At 44.4% G+C, this 20357-nt stretch overlaps 1 protein-coding gene across 2 annotated transcripts; it reads left to right on the top strand.

Moving 5' to 3' along the window:
- Positions 1-1428: 1428 nt before the first annotated feature.
- EIF4E2 (eukaryotic translation initiation factor 4E family member 2) lies at positions 1429-20147 on the top strand. Of its 2 annotated transcripts, XM_065748433.1 has the most exons (8): positions 1429-1517; positions 2052-2166; positions 3345-3479; positions 5740-5844; positions 8610-8762; positions 8851-8987; positions 16996-17074; positions 19668-20147. In XM_065748433.1, exons 1-7 carry the CDS (start codon positions 1498-1500, stop codon positions 17039-17041), a joined length of 711 nt encoding a protein of 236 aa, XP_065604505.1. In that variant the 5' UTR covers positions 1429-1497; the 3' UTR covers positions 17042-17074; positions 19668-20147. The 2 variants fall into 2 exon arrangements, with proteins under 2 accessions (XP_065604505.1, XP_065604506.1); XM_065748434.1 differs by lacking the exon at positions 16996-17074.
- Positions 20148-20357: the final 210 nt, after the last annotated feature.

Below are 20357 nucleotides of genomic sequence, written 5' to 3'. Positions count from 1 at the left end.
ATTTTGCTGTTTACATCAATTTAGGAAATGTCATTCTGAGCAAGGCTTCACTTTAGGAAACAAGAATTGTATCCAAAGGTATTTAAATGCCACAAATCTCAGAGTCAGTATGGGAGAGCAAGTGATCTGAGAAGTAACTGTACACTAACGGTCATCCTTCACAGCTCTTACCTCCAAACTAAACTTAAAAACAAAACAAAACAAAACAACAACAACAACAAAAAACCCTTATATGTAGACAGATAAGTAATACACCTGGGTCATAGATATGGTTAGACATGGCCCAGCTGTGACAATTCAGGCTCTAAATATACTATGAAACAAAGATGTCATAGTGTTTCCTGTGCTTGTATTACCACATGCTGCTCTAAGAAACCTTCCCACCACTGTCGAAGTGCTTGAGTTAATGAGATTGCTGTTGGCACTAACACACTTGCAAGATCGCCAAACACTTATTAAAAGACAAGGAACCACCAGAAGATCTGGGTGCCTGGAGAGTCATGGATCCTTACTGATGCATAATTAGTTCAGAAAACTAAAAGTAATGAGTATTTGTCTCTTGTGCAGCTGCAACATATTTAAAACATTTCTAGTTCAGATATTTTCCACTTGGAAAATAGGTAGCTACATCCCCCTCCTCCTCCTTCCGAGAGACCCTTGAGCTATTTAAATTGCACTTCAAAAGACCTGTACTTTGTCTACGTACTTATTGGTGTTCATTGGCAGTCACCACAGAGATAGTAATGTTCCTTCCTAGACTGGAACAAAGCTCACTGTACACAATGTTCCTCAGTCAGTAAGATTTTTCTAGTAGAGCTGCATGGCTCATGTCTTTCCAACTTCACCAACTGTGTATGGATTTTGTGATGGATAAATCTCTCTTGCTGGAAATTTGTTGTGGTATTAAAAGATTCTTTAACCTCATCACCTCCCTTATACCTGCAGGCAAAGGATGACCCACAATCTATATTCAGACACCAACACGCTCCAAGGGAGCACAGATTTCTTCCTAACTGGCACAGATGCCACCATCACTTTATGATGGCCTCTCCTCTACATGGCGTATCTTGAAGTCTAAGGTGAGAAATCCATGCGTCTGCACTTTTGTGGGTCACTAACCGTGCTTGAGGCACCATAATAGGCAAAATGTAGCTGACCCGGCTGCCCTCGTCCCGCACTGTAAGCTGTCTCGGGCATTGTGAGTTCCTAAATCGAGCCTATACGTAATCTGCCTTCTTGAATTTTCATTTCTGCGCTACAGAATAGGTCCAACAAGAGCTATAAGACCACACAGGGACACCTCATTCACTTGACTAAAACGACCAAGATGGCGACCGGAAATAGCGTTCTTCCACTTCCGCCTCGCTCCGCGCTCTTGCCGCCGGGGCGGGGAGCGCGGCGTCGTTGTCGCCGCCGGAAGTGGCGGAAGGCTTTGGAGTGCGGACTCGGCGAAGCGGAAGTCGCTGAGGTGGACGGAGGAGGCGGCAGCGAGCGACGATGAACAACAAATTCGACGCGTGAGTCGGCGGCGTGGCCCAGGCCCTGCCATCCGCCGCGAGTCACGGGGCCGCACACTACCCCTTTCCCCTCGCCCGGCCCTGCGCTCCGGCGGTTGGCGTCGCCGTGGGACGGGACGGCCTTCTGGCCACGGTTCTCGCTCGGCTTTTCCTGCCCTCGGCGGGGAATGAGGCAGGCCGGGAGCCCTGAGGGGTGCGGGGGGTGGTGGCTGCCTCGGCTGGCCCAGGCTGTGGGGAGCCGAGGAGGGGGTAAGAAAGTTGTAGGGGTCTCTGTGGCTGCTGCCCACAGGTTTAGGGATCCACATGGTGGGGTTTTTTGCAGTGGGTCTGTGGTCCGGTACAGAGTACTTGAATGCGTTTTTTGCTTGGTTTTCTATGTGCCGGAGGAGCCTATGTCGGGGCTGTCAGGTTTAGGTTTCTATGCACCAGTGGTACTGCTAGTATGTAGAAGCATATAAACAGGCTGCTGCTTGGCATGAAACTTCTCAGCTCCAAGAAGTAATGCTTGCTGTCACTGTTCTTTTTCATTACCAGATTGAAAGATGATGATAGTGGAGACCATGACCAGAACGAGGAGAATAACACACAGAAAGACAGTGAGAAGGAAAAGAATGATCGAGATAAGCCACAGAGTACCACCAAGAGGAAGGTAAGGTGCTGATAGCTGCTTTCCCTCTCTGGGGCGTGAGGTGAGAGTGCTGGAGCCCTGAGTTTATGGATAATGAGAGTGTCTTGGAGTATTGTCACTGTGGTAATGATGATAGAACCACTCTGTTTTTCTCTGTGTTTTTGAAATTTTGCTTTGGAATTCTTGAAGGCATATAATCTGGGGGCTGACTGCTTCCTTCACAATTGCAGACAGGCTTTTGCTTAAAGTAAAATGTAAGCTTTATTCCCCAAACCCTTAGAATTAAAATTTGGAAGAGGATATGGGGGAAAGAGTGATTGACACAGGAGTGGTGGCTTTCAGCTCACTTCCAAGTTGTGTTTGTACTGCTGTTGACGTTACTCTTGATATGGGATCTCAGTGAGTGCAGTGTACCCTCATTGAGAAGGTGGGTATGGTTCTATGCTTCTATGCATATTGTTGTTTGTTTTTTTTTTTTTTGTTTTAATCTTGTGCTTAAACTGTAGTGTCTGAAGAAATACAATTGTTGTAAATTTACCATAGACAAGAATGGAATAGAGATTTAAGCTCTATTTACTCCTGCAGCAATACCAAGTGGAAAAAAAAACAACCCAAACCCTCATCTTGTTTCGTGTCAGTTTTGATTCCTGGGTAATAAGTTCTTGTTAACCTCTTTTCACGCTCATTAGAAGAAAGAATAACCCTGTCAGTGTGTGGGGGTGTCAGTTGTTTAAGGGAGTTGCAGTCATTAATGAATTGTAATTGCTTTTGAAACATGGTTTACTATAAATGAACTTTATTCTTCATAGGGAAAAATAATTCAGAAAGAAACATTGCCATTTTTTATTTTCTTTTGAGATAGTCACAGTACAGAATTAAAAAGAAAATTTAATAATGCTGTTTTTGATTGTTATGAGACTTGCTTTTGTGTAATGCTTCCCTGAGCTTAAGTTATTATTTCCTTAACAATCCCCACACAGCAAATTTCTAACGTTCTTTGAATTGGCCAGCTGCTGTTAGCCTAATGGTGCATGTCAGTCAACTAACAGCAGTGGTATTTTTCAGTGAAAATGAGGGTTTGTTGTTTGTTTTACACTCTTTTTGGATGGGAACATGGATTTCTGATGCAGTGAATATATTTTTTCCATTGCTACTGTAGGGGAGTGTATTAGGGATAAGCAAGATTTTCTTTTCTGCAGGCAGTTGTCCCAGGACCAGCTGAGCACCCCTTGCAATATAATTACACTTTCTGGTACTCAAGACGAACACCTGGAAGGCCTACCAGCTCACAGAGTTATGAACAGAACATCAAACAGATTGGCACCTTTGCCTCAGTGAGTATATCCCTGCTGCTTGTGTCACTTGGGCACGATGTAGTCATCATGGCTGGCTTACTCTCTGTGCACTTAGTGTGTGCATCTGCATGCTGTGCTTTTGCTGTCAAGAACAGAGGAGAAGGTGTGATGTGCCGTGACTTACAGGTGAGTTCTTGAACTACCTACAGCAGGTGGCCTGTAATTCTCCTCTGTCCTGTGCTAAACATCTGGAATAAGAGCAGAAAAATGGAACTAACTCTTGTAACTTTAATCTGCTAGCTGCAGCAGAACTTGACAGGTGAGCAAGAGAAGAAAGGAAGAGCCTTGAAGCAATGACTGTGCAGCTCCCTGTGCTGTTCTCCCCTATCCCCCAGCATTTCCACCACAAAGAGTGCATTAGGAGCAGGCATCTGATGTGTTTGATATATAAGCAGCTGTTGGCCCAGTGCCTGCTGTTACAGTTATGACTGAGGTGCAGTTGGGTGTTGCAGTGAAGTTGATTGGGAGGCAAACTGTTCTCCCTTTACCCTTTTGCTATTTGTGGTTGTTTATTCCTGGAATGAAGGAAGAACTGGAAGGGAGTGTTGGTTTGTTTTATGGTAACGTAAAGCTGTCGTTAAGATCGGCAAGGTATACAAGCAAAATTTATCCTCTATTGTACAGGCATCACAACCATTCTTAAGGCTAGGAGCTGTGTTTGCTAGTTTTTAATGTCTTTTATATCTAGTAGTTTCTCTAAGCCCTTTGTAAATGTTAATTCTTCTCATCAGTAAAATTCTATATTGTGGGATGTAAGAATTTGTAAAAAAAAAACAAAACAGAAAAACTTCTAACCCTTCTGGAAGCTCTGAGCATATTGTGTCATAGGTAGCTACTACTACTGTTTCCTTTTGTGGGCAAGTACTTCTGGCTATGGCATGGTCATCTGGCAGTACTTTTCAGTCTGTTAAATCAGTAGCACCTTAGTGGAAAAACATCCCACGTTCTGTTGTCTGCTCTTTGCTGCAAAGATTTTCTGCTTGATATTGTAGGCTGGAAATGCTAGAATTCAGGTAGAATGGAAAGAAGTTGGTCAGAAGATCTGGTAATATGCTTGGTTCCAGATTCTGTTAAAGAAGGAGAGAGAATAAGCTCCAGGAAGGATTATCTGAGCTGAAGCCTGTGTTCAGCTTCATTCTTCAATTTTCAGTGCAAAGCTCTAACTAGAAGCTTTTAAATGGTAACCACTAGAGGGCAGGTGCACTCATTGTGAGAGGTTAATTTCTACACTGCATTTACGTATATCTTACAGAAATTGTTTCTGACCCCACCTCACCCTTGATTCAGAGTTGTATTGGCTATAAAAGCAAATTCCTGTTTGCATGGAAGAGATAAGTGTTTGAATCAGAATTCCAAGTGCTGACCAAGTCATCAGGATCTCTGATAAAGCACTTGGGATGATGTCTAACCTGTCCAGCTTCACTGCTGATCTGCTTAATAGCTATTATTTTACTGCGTGGAGTCCTCTTAACGTGTGGAAATTAGTATAATCTGTTCCAATGCCTTGTTTTAAAGATCCAGCTTCTCTAAAATCCTTTTTCATCCACAGAATCTAAAAGGATAAAAATATTATTTTTGAGAATTAAAAATTCTGGCCAGGCTATCAGAAGTAGACACAGGGGATGCCACAATGAAAAATGGTATTTGTGAAGTGGTCAGAATGTACCATAGCAGGCTGTAAAGGGAAATAAGAGGGATTTAAATGAAAGCTCTGCACCAGAATGTCTCTGTTGTCTTAAAATCTGTTTACAGTAAAAATCAATACAAAATGTCTTATTTGGAGGCTTCTGCAGTCTCCATTAGTGCTGAAGAACAGTGGTTGGTGCAGGAATGATGAGTTCTTGTGTAGTGCAGGGAGGCTTGATGTAGCTGTTGCATTTGATATATGTTCACTGATTGAAGTTTGAGCATTAGAATTTGCGAGAGATATGTGGCAACTGTTCTATAGGGTAGAAGCTATCTTAATACAGGCTGTTTTGGACAAACACCAAGTAATTTTTGCAGGCACTTGTTGAATATTTCAGGTGGTCGCCTGCTGACAGAGCCAATGAGACATAGGCACCCAATCTCTAATCCTAGTACTGCCTTTTGGGTGTCCTAATTAACACCCCTGTGACAAGACAATAGAAGAGAGGAAGGTGTGTCTGGCTAACTGTTGTAGAAGTGGAAGCTTGTTTTTGTAGGAGTTGTGGCTCTGAACAGTTTGAGCAGCCTCACTGTGTGGTTCATGTCATTGCAGGTGGAGCAGTTCTGGCGTTTTTACAGTCACATGGTACGTCCTGGGGACCTGACAGGCCATAGTGACTTCCATCTTTTCAAAGAGGGAATCAAACCCATGTGGGAGGTGAGTTGGAGCTCTCATATCTGCCTTGATACTTCCTCAGAGAACAATGGATAAAGCCTTCTGCAGTGAAGAGATTCCTGTTACTAAATGGCACTCTTGGGATTAGCCTTTTCTTCTGACTTTGCTGTAAACTTGTTCTAAAACTGTGTTGTGTGTAACCTGGCAGTCCTGTGATCTTCTGGCAGAGGAGAGGGCAGATGAAGAGAATTGCTAGCTGTGCTCACTGTGGGTCCAGAGGACACCTCTGAGCAGTGTTGCCTGTAGCTCAGTAAAAGAGGTAGCCCAGCTAAGCTCTGTGCTCCCTACATACATCTCCTTTATTGCTGCTTCATCCAATGGCAGCAGGGTGGAGCTTTCCTCTGAAAGGAACTGAACCTCTTAATAAGAAGAAAATAAGAAGCAAGGAGCTCTTTATGCTTACAAGCCTACAGCTGTACACAGAGCTGGAAATGGAAAGAAGACTTAGACCTTCATTCTCTTTTTTTTTTTTTCTTTATGAGGCACTTGGTTTGCTTGTGTTCATTTCTGTCCAAATCTGTATAAAGAAGGGAAAAAAATCTTTGCCCAACAAATCGTTCTTCCCATTCCTGGCCAGCTTCCAGCAATGACCAATGCCATTCGCAATATGAGAATTTTATGTGTTGCTCTGCAGTACCTAATTATGCTGCTTGGTCCTGAGAAATTTATATGTGACCCTGGTTGGCAATTATTTTAAGCAAGGTGTTTTATAGCCAGTTACTGCAAATACAATTTATATAAAACGCTTAACCCTCTTTGGACTCCTAGCCAGCTAGCTGGTCTGATAATGTGTCCACCAGAGAGTTCACAAGTTAATGATAGCAGAATTTCTAGAGAGAATTTCCCTGTAGCCATTTTAAGATGAGGATGGAGAGGCTCTTTGTCTTATATTTCTGGTCACGTTGCTGCCTTGTATTTGTAAAGACAACCCTTGCTGCTTCCCTTCTCTTTGCTACTCTTTTTAGGGCTTTATGTTCCTTCCTCTTTGGAAGTAGTCTTAACTACTGTAATTTTTGTAAGCCAGGTATACATGTGTGTAGTTTTGGTCTTTTTCAGAATCCATCCGTGTCTTTCCTGGGTAAAATCAGAAGCAGTAAGCACAATGTTCCCTTGCGATTTTTCTGGGCTGCAGATCATTATTATTCTGGTAAAGGGAAATGAAATGCTTGACTGAACCAAAGCTTGTTTAACCTGAAAGAAAACTAACAATAACCATAAAACACACAGTACAGCATCTGCTTCACAGTGACCGTCTCTTTTTAGCCTTGAACCTTCCTCAACAATGTTTAAGGTACTTTGAGCTATACCAGTGTATTTTCTTACCCTGTTAGTGTGGAACGATCAAGGAATTAAACCCAACTTACGAAGACTGAAGTATAGACAGCTTAATTCTTAGAGTTGGATGTCCACGACTTGGAAAACAAGGATCCTTAATCAGAAGGGGCTTTGCATTTCATGGGAATATGCCACTTTCCTAGAACTTTTGCTGGTTTGGATTCTTTACCTTGCATATGGCTGCTCTTGTGCTTTGAGGTTTGTCCAGAGCTGACACCTTCCCTTTCAGTGTGGGCTCCATCACATGTGAAAATTAGGGGTCTGGTGAATGCTGCTGTTCTGGCATTTTCTCATTTGCTCAGGATTGCTTCATTGGCATTTGTTATCTCTGAGAGCACATAAATGCTTAGTTTTTCTAAGCTCCAAGGAAGCTTTATAACTAAAATAAAGTTAATTTTGTTACGTTAAGATGGATTGGATTGCCTTGCCTGGCATCTCTGAAGTGTAACTCAGGTTGGCAAAGGGGATTGTTGATTATTTGGCCTTGAATGTTCTATGTCATAGAGCTCAGAGAAAACTGTTTTTTCTTCTCTGTTTCTGTCCCAGACCTCTCTTCTTTTCCTTCCTTACTGCCACCTCCTCTCAGACTTGTTCCTACTTCTCTGTTGTTGTTGTTCCCCTCTCACTTTGTAAGGGTTCCTAGCTACAAGGGAATATCACAGTGAGAATTCTGCATGAAGTGCAGTTGTGTGTTCTGTGGAAGAGGGCAGTCTGTAGCAGTTTTCATTTCAACATATGGAATTGCAGTTTTGAGGTGACAGGTTAGGTGCTTAGCATAAATCTTTCCTTTCTCCTGATTTTTATGTATATCCTTGGGTCAACACAGTTCACCTGTATCTGTGATAATGTCAGTGGGTTCCAGAGATTGGGCTGCTTCTCTGAGTTAACTTGCCATGTGAGCTCATTCCTGAAAATGCTGGAGGAAAGTGTATTTCAACTTTTAAACATGATTTTGCAAACTTGTTTCCCTGCCTTCCGTGTTCTGTGATAAGGGATTTTTCCTCTTTTAACAAGGAGAGCTATGTATACAGAGGATTAGCCCAAGGTGGTATTAGGCTGGAGTTTAGGAATTATCGTAGGTTCTTGCCTCTGATTCTGTGTGCAGATTGGTAGGCTGTTGTAGTCTTTGCTCATGGGATCAAAATACTGGAGCTAAGTCTTCAGTGTGTAGTATCCTCTAGAATGGTGAGAGTCCTTGTTTCAAATACTTAATGTTCAAAGTAAGTGGCATTCCTCTTCTCTGCTTCATGGGAGGAGGGGTGGCAGTGAAATGCTTTTGCTTGAAAATACCTCCAAATATCAGTCCGTGGTGCTCTACCCAATCAATATCTGCTACCATCTGCTTTGCTGTCCTGTGGGAAGCAAAAAAATTACTAGAAGAAAACAAATTGATTTCTTGCGCATCTTCCTAGGATGATGCCAACAAAAATGGCGGTAAATGGATTATCCGTCTGCGGAAGGGCTTAGCATCCCGATGTTGGGAGAATCTCATTCTGGCAATGCTTGGAGAGCAGTTTATGGTGGGAGAAGAAATCTGTGGGGCCGTCGTCTCTGTCCGATTCCAGGTAAGCTGCTCTGAGAGCTGGCGTGTATTCCCATTTGGCAGGGCTGCAAAAAATGCCATCTGCTTACCCCTCACGTGCTATTCTGTAGGAGGATATTATCTCGATATGGAACAAGACAGCCAGCGACCAGGCCACAACAGCCCGGATACGAGACACCTTACGAAGAGTGCTCAACCTACCTCCCAACACCATCATGGAGTATAAAACACACACTGATAGCATCAAGTACGTATGGTGGCTGGGGGAGGGCCTGCTGCTGGTTGCATGTGTGCTCAAGCAGATTAATACAGATCACAAGAATGGAGAGAACTGCTCGTGTGCATCGGGGCTGTTCGATGCGAACAGTAAGACAAACAGCAACGATTGTTGCCAGTGTGCTTTGAAAGCTAAATATGTGTCATTATTGTGCTGTTGTTAGGTTCATTCTGTTCTAATAGTATTCTTTTTAAGTGTATAGTCCTGGGCTTTGTTAGCAATCCACCCAGCCTGTCACTTGGGAGATGGCTGCCCAGTGTGGGATTGTGGCTTCGTATATTCAGAGACAAGATTGCATTTTGGGGGGGGTGGGGGGTGAGGGGTGAGATCATTTGAATAAATAGAGATTCAGGGGAATAAAGTGCGGAAGCTAACAGGGATTTATAGTGCCATTAGACTTATAAATGTTCTTGGGAAAGAGCTGTGTGAATTTACAGTGCTGTACAAATGATTTCTAATCATAATAAACGTCGTATATTAAGTCTTCCAGGCCCTGGTGACAGAGGCTCTTTAACAAGACTAGAAGATCATGGTACACAGAGAGGACAACTGTATTTTTAAATAAACCTATTACAGCTTACCATGCCAGGCCATTCAGGGTGACTTTTATTTCCCACAGCATGACAAAGAATTGCATACACAAGTATTGGTTATAGCAAATCATGTAACTTTTTTTTCTGACATATATTATGAACCAATACACCAATTAGGTCATATTGATTAAATTAACACTTGGAAGAAATGAAGCTAGTAAGACGGTAAGCTTTCTAATCCAACCCTAAATCAGGGTCCAAGTACCTTTCATGACTTATTTTCATTGTGCTGGCTTGTCCTTTCCACATAAACACCATTTCTTTTGTGTGCTGGCAAAGAGTTTGGTGAGCTCAGTCCTGCTTTTAGCACAAATGTAGCTGCTGGTGACTCACACCAAAATCAGAATAATACATGAGTGTTCAAACTGCCTTTAGGCCTCTAGTGCTCCACACGGCCCTCCTGCCTGTGTGTGTGGGAAGGAGGAGGGAAAGGGAAATTATTGTTGTTAAACTGTATCTTTTTTCAGTAAGCTTTGGTGTTTCTGAAAGTTCCTACTTATGTTGAGGTGTTGTAATTTTGCCAGTAACGTTTCTCATGCGCCCATTGCCAGGAGAGGGCACTATCAACTCTCTACCTGTGTTACAACATAGCAAAGTGCTGGTGGATATTTTCCAGGTTGTTTTGCTGCTTTTCTGCAGTAGCAGACTGCAAACTGGTAATGAGGCTTTGTGGTGTGAGGGAGGACGTTGTTCTGTTCTCCCAGACTCTGTATGGAAAGCTGTGTCCCAGGCCTGTGCTGCAGCTGTGATATTGTTTGTGTAGCAAGTTTAGACTGGAAGCGATGTGGCCTTTCCTTCATAAGCTAACCCCATCAGCAATTCCTAGGTCACAGAATCGCTGTGGCGATGTTTGTAACTGGTTTTGCTCTGGTGCCTTGAGTGATGGCACATCCAGTGTCATGGTCTTATTTCCCTACGGTAGTGTAACAGACTGTGCTGGCTACCCTCTCTTTCTGTGTAGCATCAGTTTCATTTTATTATTCTGATGTACGGTGCAAGAGGAGCTTGTCCAAGAATAACAGGTGTTTGAGGAATCAAATTCAGTGGTTCGGATTACAGTTGGGAGCAGTTGTTAAACAGGACCAGACTGGCTTGTCTCCCACGTACCCTTCTGTGGGTAGGAGTGGTACACAGAAGTTGGTTTGGTGTCCTAGTGGAATAGGTCTGAGCAATTAACCTTCCATCATGTAGGATGTCATGAGCCTTTTTTTTCCATCTCCTCGCTTGAGTTGCAGCGCTCTGATTTTAGCGCAGTCCAACATTTCCTTCTAATGGTGCTGGTGTATATTCAGTCTAGAGCTGCTTGTCATTGGAGTTTCTGTGTAGTGGTGCGTGGACTGACTTATTGTGCTTTTCTTGCTCAGTATCAGTGCTAGCACAGAGGAGTTGCAGGCAGTGAGCTGCAGGGAGGCGATGGTGACTGCTTTGTTGACAGAGAAGAGCTGGACAGCCCCGGCTTTCAGGCTGACTCTGCTTGGCTAAGCTTCATGTCATTAAGGATTTTTCACTAATGAAGAATCTCTTGTGTAACTAGTTCTATCCTCCATAAAGTCTGGCTCCTTTTCCTCGGCCATCTATCAAGCCCTGTTGAAATACTGTCCGTCATGAATAAACTCCACTTATGCTGTGCATGTACCATGTGATTTATGGCTCGAGAGGGCTTTCTAGCCAGCACTCTGTATTCACACTCTGGCTGTGTTTTATGAAAGGCTCTAATGGAAGAGCCATGCTGTAGGCTTTGTCAGGGCTGCCTTTCTAGGGGAGCTTGTGGCATTTTTCATTTGTATGGGCTGCATCTCTCCACTAGAGCTCTGCTCGTGTGCAGGGTTTGATTGGCATTGATTGTGCTTTGGGAAAGGGAGCACGCTTAGCAAGAAAAGAACAGGTGTTTCTCAAAAGCTTGACTTTAAGGTAGTGAATTGACCTGGATTAGCTTTTGACACTTTGGTGAACACTTGGTAAATGAACACTTTGGTAGAAATTAGTAGTGTGCCCCTCACTGTGGAACCTGAGCATTGTGTTTCAGGTTTTATATATTCCTTTTGTGATATTGCACTTTATATTAACGTGTTTTTAGACACCATTTTTCATGAGTTGTCAGTGAGGCTGCAGCCTCCTTTGTTTCAGAAGGTGGTGGTGCTGGCAGGCTGCTTTTGAAAAGTATCTTGCTTCACAGTTATTCCAAGGAGCTCTTCTGCATTCTGTCCTTTCTGCTCATAGTGGCAGGGCTTGTACATTTAGCTAGATAAGCAGATCTTTCATTGCAGTATTCTCATGTTTGTCCTTTCTCTTGCTTGCTGTATTGACAAGCTGCCTAAATCCCTGCAGGTGGAGGGGTCAGCCTAGTCTGAATTAATTACCAATCTTACTGGAAGAGCTAGAGTGTTCTCATGGACTCTTCTTAATTCCAGAGGATTTATAGTAACTTAGGTGTTACAGTGCTCACTCAGTGCCTGGGAGCAATGCGTGTGACGTTTTATGGACTGCCTTCTTTCGGTAGCTGCACGGAGATCACTTCTCTCTGTTCCCTCCAAGAAGCCGACTCTCTTGAAGTGGGCAGTGTAAAAGGTTCTGCTCATCAGTGTTCTTATCCTTGAAAGTGACATAGTTCAGCAGTGACAGTGAGTTATGGGCAGCAGCACCCTCTGTGGTTTGGAATTAAGGGAAACTGAATCTTTTTTTTTGCTGTCTTGGGATGTGCGCTATGTGGTTTATAGTGTACTTTTTTTGTGGGTTTTTCAGAAAGCATATCTCCTTGCCCTGCTAGGGTTTTCAGCCTTACTTTTCTGTGCTGATACCTATGTGGTCAGTGACCATCTCCTGTGCTGAGAGCTCCCACCTGCAGGCAGCACCATTCAGGATGTCCAGGAGAGTCAAACAGCATTGCTTCATGTGACAGGAGAGACCAGGCATTCACTGTGAGGCTGTACCACGAGTTTCTACTGAGCTGACTTGGCTGGAAGTATTTTGGTTGCTGTGTGACTTTATGGATCGTCCTGTCAACTCAAAAGCAAGGCTACTTTTTTTCTGAAAACAAAGCTTCAGTTATTTGTAAGTGCCTGCTGCAGTGAGAGCTGAGCAGGGTATAAAACTCTGTTCCTTTCAAAGTCACTACTGATAACTAATGGGATGGCTCGAGTAAATGAGAAGAATGGTTGATCTTAATAGGGCTGGCACTGGGTTCATTTCACTGCAGGCAGCTGGAGGAAATGGCCTTGGACAATATTTTAGCTAGGAAGCAAACAGATAATCCCTAGGGAGGGAATAAGGGTATGCACTGTAAGAGGAGTGCAGGAACAAGGTTCATGTGATTAAAAAAAGAAAAAAGGAGGGGGGGGGAGTGGTGGGGAATGCAGTCTTGAGTTCAAGGGAAATGTGACAAAAGAAGTCCTCAAGGAAGTGGTAAATGTGTGGCCAGACAAGTTGTTTCTGAAGCAGTAAGATGGCAATGGGTGTGCTGGTGAGAAATCTGCTTGGTTGTTGCATTGGAGTTCAGCTAGTCCTGTAACTATTATGTAAATTTTGTTATGCTTTTGTAGCACTGGTTTTCATTTGCTTGCTAATTTTCAGGAACATTAGGAGTAGATACTCTTCAGCAGTGCTGTCTTATTTGTGTCATCTCTGTCTTCAGCTGTACCTTGTCTGAAGTTACACAGTTTGCAAATGGGCCCCATGCACACTGATGCCTGTCAGTGGAGTCATGGGTTGTCCTGGGTCTTGCCAGCTCTAGAGGGCTGTGTTGCTTCACTCTCATTCCATCAAGTCTGAGAACAGGAATAAAAGATAGAAAAGAGTGGTGAGGTTCCAGATCTGATAGCTGTCCTCTTCTCCTGAGGCTCTGCAGTGCTGGCTTAATCCATTTATCACTCAATTCTCCAATTCCAGTAACGTTTCTTAATGCTGCAAGTTAAGAGCACTTCCGTGGACTTGGGCTTTGAAGTGATGGATTCACTGCCTTGTTTTTTGTCACTTCTTCAGAAGTATCTGTGACTTTGTAAAAGGCTCCCATGTCTTGATGGCCTCTTAGCAAAGAAGCTGTTGTAATCTGCTTCATATTTCTTTTCATGAAGGTCAGTACAGATATGTTGATTCCAAAGTTGTGATGGCTTCCCTGTTGACCTTAGCTACAGATACTGCCTGTTAAACGAAGGGATTATTTCAGTCTACAAGAATATCCTAGATATTTATATTTTTTAAAGCTATTGGTCTGTAGGCTTATCACAGAGTTCCTGGCTGGCTTCGGACAAATCCTTTAAGCATTTTGCTAGAGCATGGGGAGCACCAGGAAGAGTCAGTGCTGCCCTGGGCACCGTGTGCAGAGTGCAGTGGGTGGTGAGCATGCTGGCAGTTTGCACACAGACTGGTGGAAGGGATGGACCTCAGTGAGTGCTGTGAGCTCTCTTGGTTTTTGTTTTTTTTATTCTGGGGAAGGAGATGGAGGGGAAGCAGGGCTGTGCAGAAAAATGCTGAAGGGGAACTGCTGGGATTTTGAGAAGACAACTAGAGCTGCTTTCACAATTGAGATCTGGAAATTCCCTTGATACAGCTGTGGCTGCTCTTCCCCTTTTTGTTGGAGTGTCTGGTGGTGGCTCCTTTTTGCTTTTTTTTTTTCCTCCAATTTGAAAGGGAGCTCTACTTGCATCCTGACTTTGGGCAGCAGGGGAGCAAGTGGAGAACTTCAGCAGTTGTGGGTCAGGAATGAGTGTGGAGGAGCAGCTCTGGCTAGCTTTATTTAGCCTGCTAATATTTCCATTTCCCATCTGTTCAGTGGGAATAACCTAAGTGTTGGGGATCAATTCACTGAGTGTCTGATCGCCACACAGTATAGCACTAAGGTACTAAAAATGTCTATACATAAAAATAACCTCTTAGACTCTCTGGCACTGTGCCCTTGGCACATCACAGGTCATAAAGATTCTGCCAGACAAAATTAACTGGCAGCCTCGTTCAGTACAAAATGGAGAGCAGTTTGCTCTGCTAGCACAGTTTAGGTACGTTAGAGCAGACACGTCTTGGTGAATTTTTTCAGTCAAGTCAGCAGATAGCTGGATTAATTAGCAGTATGATATGTATGAGGGTCTTAGCTAAAAATTCTTGGCTGGAAGATCCTTTTCTCTGTCTGTGAGTAGGGCTTGGCAGCTGAAGGACTATGTGCATGATGTTATGAGATGCTGGAACAGAGAACTCCTTGGTTTGAAAGGGGCAGTACATTATCGATTATGTAGACAGATAATTTGCCCTTGTGTCCCTTCTGTATAGAGGGCAGAAGCTGTGGGTTTGAGGGGGACTGCAGGAGAGGAAAGAGAGAAGATGTGATTACTGGTAGTGGAAATGTGGTTGGAAATAGAAGGAATGGGAGGTTGAAGGGAGGATATGAAAGTAGAGACCTGAATGAGGCTGGAGATGTGGGTAGCTTTCCAAATCGTATTCAGTAGCTGAGAGGGATTCTGTTCACAAGTTTGACTTCCCCCAATTTTCTTTAAAGAGAGACAGTAGTACCCGCAGTGTCTGGTACCATGCACTGGCTGGGTAACACAGGCAATTTTCTGTGGCCTTTCAGGGTGCTGTGTGTTGGCTTTATCAGGGGATGCTTGGGAGAAAGGCAACCATTTAGGGGCCTGTGCTGATGCCTAGTTTAGAATGAGCCACCTGTGGCTTTGTCTCTGACAAAGCAGCATTCTGCTGTATGTCAGGCTGGATTGCAGATCTGACCTCAGCAATTGTCTACGAGATGCCTTAGCAAAACCTTCTGCTGGCCTACCCTTTACTGCCCTGCACTTTCCCAACTGAGAGCTGAGATTTGACTGGTGTGCTAGTGAACTCCAGCTGTCTGGTGTACCATCCTTGCAGCACCTACAGCACCCTTTGCTGTCTGCCTTTTTCCTTCTTGTTTTCTTTGCTTTAAAGTTGTCTGAGTGTCAGCTCAGAGATTAGACATAGCTCTGGGACTCCTGTGGATGACTGTTACTTGTCCATACTAGTCATGATCAGGAAGATTTTTGTGCTCCTGGGGATGCTGGAAAGGTGAACTGTGATCCCTTTGATTTGCTATCCTGCCTTACAGGAAGGTAGTGTCACAAATTTCAAGACAGACATCACGATGACAAGCTTCTTGCTCGTGCTCTGTTCCCTGTGCTCGCAGCAAGCCTGCCTGTTTGTGCTGTAGTGTTTCACATGCCCATGACATGCATTCTGCTGGTATATTCTCTGTTTATTTGGGCCTTTGCTGGGAAAGAGCATGTGACAGCTGAGTTGCTTTTGCAAATGCTGATGGGGAGCTGATGGGGACTGTGTGAGGCACGGGTAGGAGGGCCTGTTTTAGCCACAGATGCTGACTGCTGTGGAATTTCCATCTCTGTCCTCTCCTGTCATGTTGTGGCGGCCTGATGATGAGGCAGTGCAGAAAACAAGATGTGAGGTAGCTGCTAAGTGCCAGCTGTAAAATCAGCAAGACCGCCTGGGTTTATGGCTGACCTGGGTTCCCTTTAGGGTCCCTCTGGCTCTGTGGGACTTTGGGTTTAGTGAATGGCTTGGCATGTGCTGTAGCCTCCAGCACTGTTTAGCTGCGTATGAAAAACGATGAGGTCCTTTGATGTCTCTGATCCTGGAAGATAGTAGTCATGCTCACATTAACCTCAGCATCGTTTCTTTATTTCCCTGAGAGGGGCTTTCAGAATGGTGCCTTTGTAAAACAGACAGCAATTTTTCAGTCTGCTAACTTTGTACGTCAGTAACATTCTCCACCAGGGAATGCAGCGTTAGGCCTGTCCCTCTGACTCGTCTGAAAACATTTTCATTTCGGATAGCTCTGGTGTTTTTACTGGGCTGTTATTAACAATGCAGGTTTGCAATGGGAGATGGGACTTTCTATAAACAATTGGATCCTGGTGCCTGATCGAAGGCTGGCCTAATAACTAAAACTATATGGTATTAAAAGAAGACCCTATTGCGGGGATTACTGCGGATGTGAAGCACGAAGCCAGTAACTGGCTGAGTATAACCAGCCAAGGAATGTGATAATCCTCTAGAAACACGAAACACTGGCTATTTTATTAGCTATAGGAAAGGGATATTCCATTTGTGACTGGGAAGGTCATACCTGTCTCTGGGTATTAATGTGGCTATATCGCCAGCAGCCAGTGGGAACGCTTCATGTCTGTGCAGAACGTTAAAGCTGCCTTGTGCTGTCAGATATTTGGCTGGGTTTTAAGGATGCTTCTATCCACTAGGGCTATCAGAGAATATTGCCTTGCTCTCTGAAGACAAGTGCCTTTCAAACGCCATTGAATGTTTCTGCTCTTGTTAAAAGTTAAGAAGCCTTTTGATCTGAAGTGCTGTTTTTTTTGTTTTTTTTGTTTCTTTTTTTTTTCCCTCTGGCTTGCCAGGGCCTGGGAGGAGTTTCATGGCCTGGTGAACAGCAGTGGCCGCTGATCGAACGCTTCCCCCCCCTCTGTCACACCCAGGGTAGGGCCTCATCTTTCTTCCTTTGTGACTTCGTGGCATACCTCTCAGCTTCCAACCCTCTTCCCACAGCCTGGCATGTTTTCCTCTTGCCTTGTAGGCCTGCTGGTGGGCCCGTTCCACTGCTGGCTCCTTCCCAAAGGTCAAAAAGATGTGGTTGTTTGTTGCTGTGTTGCGTTTTTGTTTTTTGACCAAAGGCACCAACATTCACAGTGGTCTACATTCACTCAGCACTTTGAGTTGCAATGCTCTGTGCTGTTTTGCTAATGTGTCCTTCCACTGTGCAAACCAGCTGCATCCCAGACCTGGTCCTAGGAGGCTGAGAGGTATGTCTTCAGCTTGGGTCTGCTGCCTAGGGTTGTCTGTTAGCAGCTATGGAGTAGTAAATGAATGCTGAGCACATCCATACGATGGATGCTGAGAGAGGTGCCTGGAGCTTTTTCATACATGCCTTTGCTCTTGTCAGTGGGCTGGGGCAGAATAAATTAGTCTGTCAATAAAAGCTCGTTCGGGAAGGACACAGTAGCTACTGTATTTAGAAATAATAATAATGCTGTGGCCCAAGGGATGAAACCACCTGCTACTTCTGGTAATGGCAACCAACCATGTGCAGAGAAAATAGGCTAGGTGAGCTCAGCGCTGTTGTGATTGTTTTTCCTCACTAAGGCCCAGTTCCCTGGCAGGCCCTTTCTCTAAAAAGGGCTGGCATGAGGCCCTGTGATGAGAGCTGTGTTTGGTTGTAGCCAAGTGGGGTTGCTTTGTTGCCAAGTGCTGGGGCAGAGGAACCCACTCAGAGAAACAAATATGTTGTCTGAATCCCACCTTGTGATGGGATGTAGTTGCTCCAACACAGCTGAGCTCTGAAGAGCTGCTGGGAGTCCCTCTGCTCCCAAGCCACCTTCCACAGCTTTGGGAAAGCAGCGCTTTCATAGTTTGCTGTGAAGTCTTTCCTTCCTCACAGATCTGGCTTTTTGTGAGGATAAATGTTTACAAAATATTTCACAAGCACTTAGCAGTATTTTTATTGTTAGAGGACATTCAAATGACCTTCCAGAACAGAAAACCAGCTCACCTCATTAAATACCATTCTCAGAAGGCAGTACATGTGCCAGGTGGATAGGAAGACAGTGACAGATTTGATTTAGTTCTTCTCTATATTGAGTTACCTATGCTATCCAGGGAGAGCAGTGGTGAGCAGAGGGATGGGGGCATTGTGATAATGGTGAAAAGACAGGAGATGGAAAAACTGTTCTAGAGCTAAGCAGAGTACGCCATCCTCCTGGGGTAGATGATACAGGTGAAAGTACACTTCAGGATAGGATGAAAAGTCACACTGCTATTGCAAATTAACTGGAATTCAGTTAATGAATCCTGAATCGTGTTCCCAGATGGCAGCACAGCCTGCTTTGTTTGCAAGTACAAAGGTGAACCCCAGTCTTCTACAGACAGCCTCTGGCATGGTTTTTGCTGTCAACTAGTAGCAGAATAACTTGGTTAACTCTCCTGAAGAGTGTTTCTGACTTCCTTCTGCTCCTCCAGCTTGCCTCCTGGAGCTGTTCCAGCATGCACTGAGATGTTACAGCTGCCACGTGGCTCTTAGCAGTGCACAGGCCTAGCTCAAGGGTTTAAACAGGGTTTTACAGTCCTGCCAAGCACCTTGCTGTCTGAAGCTATGAGCTGCCTTTGCTCTTCAACAAAGCTGTCCCAATTTGGTGTGATGTGTGCCAGGGCATCCTTGAGTGTTTGGTTTGGGCAGCTTACTGTCCTGCCCTGTTAGGGGAAGGCGCCCAACTCATCCTCCCAAATTAATTGTCATCTCCTTTCATTCTTTTTGCATAAGAAAGAAAACAAACTAAAACAAACCCATACCTTTCTATTAATGAGTAAATATGCTTTGACTGTTGCTGCTGCTCACAGGTTAGCAGTGAGCAGTAACAGAGGTTTCCATAACCTGCCCCCGTCTTCAATCACTGCCACATCCTGCAAGACTATACAAACGAAGGTGGTGGACTAGCACTCCTTTGTTGGTAGCCCCATGGGTTGTATGGGTTGTAATGGCTGTACTCGTTGGAGAAGAAGCTGCTGAAGAAACTCTCCTATTTAAATTAAGGAGCTCTGTCCTTTTCAGATTAAATACTTTCAAGGTAGGAGAGACCAAAGGACTAAACTTGTTGATAAAAGGACAAAAGGATAGTGATAATCAGACAAAATATACTGGACTGCCAGTATGTTTGTGCTCCAGGCAGAATCTGTAAGGACAAATATTTGAGAAGGAAGAGATCTTGGTTTGTTTAAATCCCAGAATCTTGTCAGGGAGGTTTGCCGTGCCTATTGTATGCTTTGGTCACAGTACTTAACACCTTTCTCTCCCCAATGAATGATGATGAAGCAAGTTCTTGTGTTCTGGAGCAGCAGGCTGTCTCAGGTGCAAAGTCTCTCTCTAGTTAGGGAGCAGATCTGCTAAGGAGCCTTAACATGCATTGATTTGGATGACATGCTGGGATGGCAGCAGTGGCAGCCATGGTGGGTGGAATCGTGGGGTGCTGTGATCTGAACAATGCACATCTTTAACCTCTTTCTTTCCTCTGTTTTCCAGGGATAATTCAAGCTTTCGAAACACAAAAATCACATTGTGAGAACAAGAGTTGGCACTAAGCTCATCTCTCCGTGTTGAAAGCACTGAGAGGTCTCCACCAGTGCCCTCTGACCTCTGAAGGGACTCATGGGCCACTCTCGTGCTCCTCCTCGGAGGAAGGATCCATCTGAAGCCCTCCAGCAGTGGTGATGATAGAGGCTGATTTTGTCATACACAAACTTTTTTAGCAGTGGGGCGGGAGGCCAACCTTTCGATTAGCAGTGTGCCCTTGGGGCTGCATCTTGCAGCACTTTCCTCTCTTTCTGTACATGGCATGCAGGATCTCTGGGATTCTGCCTTGATGTCAGAGCCTTTTGCTGAGGGATACCAGTATTATAAATCTCTCTGCAGCTGGGAGGAGCTTCCCAGTTGAGAGTCAGCCCCATGGTTTTCAAATGCCCACTTTCAGCTCTGCCAATAAATTATTGGGTCTCTTTGTTTCTTGCAGCCTCTTTATTTAAATTTTTTTTTCCTTTGTCTAAAAATAGTGAGGTGGTACTTCTCTGGTCTGTGGTGAAACCCTGGGGCTGCTTCTGATAGCTCCATGAGGTGTCTTTTCCTGAGCTACTTACCTCCATGACCCCATGCCCTGAAGCAGCAAAGCACCCCAAGTACCAGTGGTGGTCAAATTTCACTGCACTTGGGGAGTTA

The sequence above is a fragment of the Cyrtonyx montezumae genome, unplaced genomic scaffold (genome assembly GCF_038088225.1).
Source record: "Cyrtonyx montezumae isolate F1298 unplaced genomic scaffold, pur_monq_1.0 scaffold_5, whole genome shotgun sequence".
Classification (NCBI taxonomy): domain Eukaryota; kingdom Metazoa; phylum Chordata; class Aves; order Galliformes; family Odontophoridae; genus Cyrtonyx; species Cyrtonyx montezumae.
Note: the sequence above shows the minus strand (reverse complement) of the source record. Positions and strands in the feature narration are given on the sequence as shown.